This window comes from Populus euphratica, unplaced genomic scaffold (assembly GCF_000495115.2).
Source record: "Populus euphratica unplaced genomic scaffold, PopEup_1.0 scaffold44.1, whole genome shotgun sequence".
In the NCBI taxonomy this organism is placed as follows: domain Eukaryota; kingdom Viridiplantae; phylum Streptophyta; class Magnoliopsida; order Malpighiales; family Salicaceae; genus Populus; species Populus euphratica.
The window spans coordinates 84,063-88,934 of NW_011499865.1; the positions used below are offsets into that span (position 1 = coordinate 84,063).

The 4,872-nt window shown below is 40.1% G+C and overlaps 1 protein-coding gene across 2 annotated transcripts in view; it reads right to left on the reverse strand.

The window, feature by feature from the left end:
• LOC105125862 (histone-lysine N-methyltransferase ATX5-like) overlaps positions 1-4,198 on the reverse strand; it is a 9,740-nt gene extending 5,542 nt beyond the window's left edge. The window contains exons 1-8 of one of the 2 annotated variants that reach the window (XM_011026508.1): positions 2,446-4,198; positions 2,251-2,309; positions 1,947-2,160; positions 881-1,009; positions 698-766; positions 527-595; positions 330-421; positions 127-219 (exon numbers count right to left, since the gene is read on the reverse strand). In XM_011026508.1, the coding sequence (XP_011024810.1) occupies positions 127-219; positions 330-421; positions 527-595; positions 698-766; positions 881-1,009; positions 1,947-2,160; positions 2,251-2,309; positions 2,446-3,516 (1,796 nt within the window). In that variant the 5' untranslated portion in view covers positions 3,517-4,198. The remainder of the gene's footprint in view (positions 1-126; positions 220-329; positions 422-526; positions 596-697; positions 767-880; positions 1,010-1,946; positions 2,161-2,250; positions 2,310-2,445) is intronic. The other variant, XM_011026509.1, reaches the window with a different exon arrangement.
• Between the last annotated feature and the right edge of the window lie 674 nt (positions 4,199-4,872).

Consider the following 4,872-nt stretch of genomic DNA (forward strand, 5'->3'; position numbering starts at 1 on the left):
AAAGGGGGGGGGGGGGGGGAAAGAATTGTATCCATAAATAAACTTGGAAAAAGCTAAGAAGCCAACAAGAAATTTTTCCAGAAATGCTTGAAATTCATGCACTTATAAAGCTGCATTCCTGCTTACATGTGCAGACTAGGGAAATATATTCCTTCCACTCCTGAGCAGACAACAGTAACCTTATTAGGTAGTGCTGGTTGACCATTACTTCGGTTTGATCTGTGCCAAAGGCTCTAAGATATTAGATATAAACCCTTCAAATAACTTGTGAATAGAAAATTCAATAATCTTCTGTTTGTTAACAAAAATAAAAATCAAAAGGAACCTACTTGCATTTCAGCTGTGATTTTTCTGAATCTGACAATTCAAAATTAAATTTTGCTTTGCAGGCAGGGCAGTAGTAATCTGTGCCCCCCAGATCCTTCAACCAAGAACAGATGGATCAGGAAAGTCAGAAACTTCCATCCATGCTCTCATTATGCAGGTAGAACATAAAGTAATGCAACATTGGCAAGTATGGACAAACCTTGAAACGATTGCTGGAAATCTTGTCACACTCTGCGTGGACCCAAACTTTACAACCATCACAACGCACCTGATTCAGAGAGGAGAACCAGAAGACCCATTTGATAAGAAATAAACATCACAATTGAGCAGAAAAAATCACAACTCCAATATAAGTTGTAGGCTGCCTCACCCAGCTCCCACTATCTGAATGATTCCAAACCTTCTTGCATATACCACAAAAATGTTTTGATTTGGTTAGCTGCAATACCAATTATGCAGATGTGAAAAATACATATAACCATTACATACATGACTTAGACTATGGAGACGACTTATTGCATAAAACACTGAGGACAAGACAGGTGGTACCAACCCTTGCGCATGTTTTACATAAAAGCTGGCCTCCAGGGGTTGTGCCCTTTATTTTCTTAGCAGGTTTTAAAGGAAGGCTTGTGCCACAGCCTTCACAGGGGTGCACGTCATTATTCTTCCAAATCATGTCCTGAATCAGAGAAACCAAATTTGACAAGATTCAAAGAATGGAAGGAAAAATAAGCACTTCCTATTTCTTCTTTTGAAAACAATAGAAAACTCCATTTAAATAAGAGCCTGAATATAACTGAGACAAGCCAAAATTAGAATCTGGAAATTTAGTTCGGTGTTTCAGGTTCTTTCACAGGGAGAGAACTACAGTGGAAAGAAAAGAATTACCCATTACAATTGAGTAAGCTTCCCCACTCTACTCCCAATCAAAGAGGAGTACATGACATAAACTTTGAGCACATTTTGGTTTATTCTTCTCAAAAAATGGTAATCACAAAATCTTTTCAAGAAAAATGGAGGGCAAGAAACTGTACTATTATACCATGTGAGGTATTTCTGTTCCTATGTGAGAAAGAGACAACAGAAACCAAGAATGTTTGAACTTAAGGACAGTATTGCAAGTTCCCTGAACTTGTAGAAGTGTTTTCATGTCTCTACAACTCTAAGAACTAATAGGACGATTATAGCTTAGAAAGCCAAACAGCTCTGCTGCTGATAGCTGGGAAATGGGGACCATTTCCAGATTCCAGATCGACGCCCACCTGCCCCCCCAAAAAAAAAAAAATACTGCCAGATGTGATTAACACCAAAACATCATTCTGAGCAATAAAAAAAAGAGCCTGCAATTACATGATAACGCATCCAAATCCCAACACAAACCTACTATGACAGCCAAATTATTAAGAGATTCAACCATAACCACATAATTCATAGATTTTCTCAGCCCACTAACTTGGTAAATGTCGAGGTATTGTACCAGGTGCCAAAAAAACAAATTCCATTTACACCTAGGAGTTTAAGACTTTAAAGCCTAAGCACAGGACTAGAAAGAACAAAAATAACAGAGAAGAGAGCTTCAAAGAAAAACAACTTAAGGACTACACCATGAAACTTGCCTGGTTTGGAGAATGGAAGTCCAGATCCTGGTTTGAGCCAGTAGCCTCCTGAAGCCACCTATAAACAGATTCATCAAAAATTGGATTCCCAGCTGCTGTGTTTATATCCTGCATCAGCTTCTCAGTGAACCCCTGTTCGGCGAGAAATGCCTCCTCTACCGCCATCTGGAAATCACCAGGCTTGCAGTCATCCAATTCAGACTGCTCCTGGAACCTATGCCAAGAAAAAAACTCACTCAAACAGAAATTTCAAATCCCAAGTTAACAACTAACACTACAACAAAAGCAATGACAATTAACACACCTGTCAACAAAATCCAAAAATGGAAAGATCATCCCTCTTTGAACCCAAGCATAGTCCTGCTCAAAATCATTCAACTTTACCATAATTAGCAATCACATTACATCCAACCAAAAACTAACAACACAAAAGCTCCATATATCCCAAGTAACCCTCTTTACATAGCAAGTAATTCATAAATTTAAAATCCACACATACCCTCTGATCCCCATCATTCCCAGAGCAACCAAAAAACATCACACAAGCTGCATCAGCAATACAAGACCTCAAAACCAGCTCAGGTGCTTGTGTCATTGGATCAATAACAATAGCGGGCCAAAACGGATATTTCATTCCCGACTTTGCCCACACTAAATCACCTGAATAAAAATCTTCCGGCCCAAACAATCCATCCTCTTTCCTTTCCCCACTACTCAAATCCAAAACCCCACCACACTCATTATCATCCACCACCACCACCAAATTCTCATGCACTGTAGTAAGCGTACTTCGCGAACAACTCGAATAATACTTCTTCGTATCAAAACCACCCTTAAACCTCACCTCCTCCTCCTCCTCCTCCTCACACGTATCCACATACTTGCCACCACAATGCCTGCTTTGTTTCTTCACATTACTACCCATTCTACCCAATCCCAAACCCGTTCTCTCTTTCTCTTTAACCTTTCTACTACTCTTAAGCTGAACATCATAATCAACATCATCATCATCATCATCAACAACATAGTCATCGTCATCTTTATCATTATCATTATCATCAAAGCTATAATCACGCGAACTTGTCTTACTTTCTTTTCTCCAATTATCAATAACTGAATCATTAAACCTTGAAGGCAATACCTGAACTCTCCCTCTCGACGTCCGCACTAGCGGTGGCCGAGAAACCTCCACCGTTCGATTACCATTATCATTACTAATAGCATTATTACTGCTACCGCCACTACGATTAGCTGTTCTCCTCGTCATTGAATCTCGACCGTTGGATTCAGGCGGGGAGCAAGATACTTCCGTGCACAAAGAAGCAGCGAATCCCCTCGACGACTTCAAACTGACAGGAATCACACCAGCGGCGACCTCACGGAGCAGATTGAGAGGGTAATAACCACCGGTAACGCCACAATTGCTGTGATGGTTATTGCTCGTAAGCTTACGTTTTTTCCTCCGAGTTGAAGCCGAGTTGTCCTCCTCCTCGCAAGCTGCGTTGTCGCCGAGTCTGTTGCACCTCCTTAAACTCGGCATTTGAGATTTCAAGTTCCTCTTTATTATCATCTTCACTAAATCAAAATCAAAATTGATTTCAATTTGACCGAAATTAAGCGCCAGAAACCCTAATTCCGAGGCTAGAATCAGGCAAAAAGGGATTGAAACGACGCCGCATGGATGCAAAGCAAGTGCAAGAGCAGGTCAATTCTGTCAGAAAAATAGAAGAAGATGATGTACAGAGATCTGAAATCTCTAGAGAGAAGTTTCTCTCTCGGTTTGGTTGGGTTGCTGCAGTTTTCTCTCTCTTTCTCTCTCTAAGCGCTGCAGGGATAAGAGTGTATTAGGAAAAGAAAAGGATATTATATTTAAAAATAAAAAAAATAAAAAAATGTATAATTAAAAAATAAATAATGCAAGGAGGGATGGAGGAAAAGCTGAGGGAAATCGGAGGAAAATTGGTTTATGTATAGAGAGAGAGAGAAAGGGTGCGCTGGCTGGCTACTTATCGAGCTTAACTTGTGTGAGTGTGGATGGGCTGTTGGGTGCGTGAGAGAGAATAATGGGGTTTACGTCGTGGTGGTGGTGGAGGGTGCATTGGGCTCGCTCACGTGTTTTTTTTTTTTAAATAAAAATTTGAGTGAAAAATTTATTCCATCTTCTTCTAATCCTCCTTCTCTATGGAATTGAGAAGAATGCTTTGTTGCTTAGCAATGGTGGTTGCTGCTGTGTGCTGGTAATGAGGGAAATATGATTTTTTTTAACGTTGTAGATGTAGATAGTTCCAAGAATGTGGGAACTCAATTTGATAACATCTTGATTGAATTTAAGTGCGAGGTTTGATTTATTGAGGAGATTTAAATAGTAAAAAGGAAATTCAACAAATTTTCCACTTTATTTGTGATGGGATTTGTTTGGGACAAAAGTTGGAATGGAGTAACTTTCGATAATGGCACGATTGGGGTGTTTCTGCAACTCAGGGAGGAAAGCTTTTGAGTGAAGATGGTAGGCTTGGGAATGTGTGGCACCGTTTTCGGTGCTGATGGGCAGACGGAGGGGAGGTGGGGGTGGTGTTGGTGATGGTTTTCATGGTGGTTCTCTGGTACAATTGGCTCGTAGTGTGGACTCGACGAGCATGGGATTTGAATTTTATTGCTAGGTGTTGTAACAATGGCACGGCAAACATGAATTTTCCCACCATTTCTTGGAGGGTATTTTGGGTAGTTTGTTTGTGTATTAACGGGCTGCCTGGACATTTTAATTGCAAAAACACTGTTTATTAACTCAATTGTATTTTTAATTACTTCGTTGCTGCTTAAGCAATTTATGATTTTGATACAAAGTTCAGGCCATTTAGGGTTTCCTTGGTGAAGGTTAGGATGTGTGCTAGGGCATAAAATTTATTACAAAGCTGTAACTCCATGT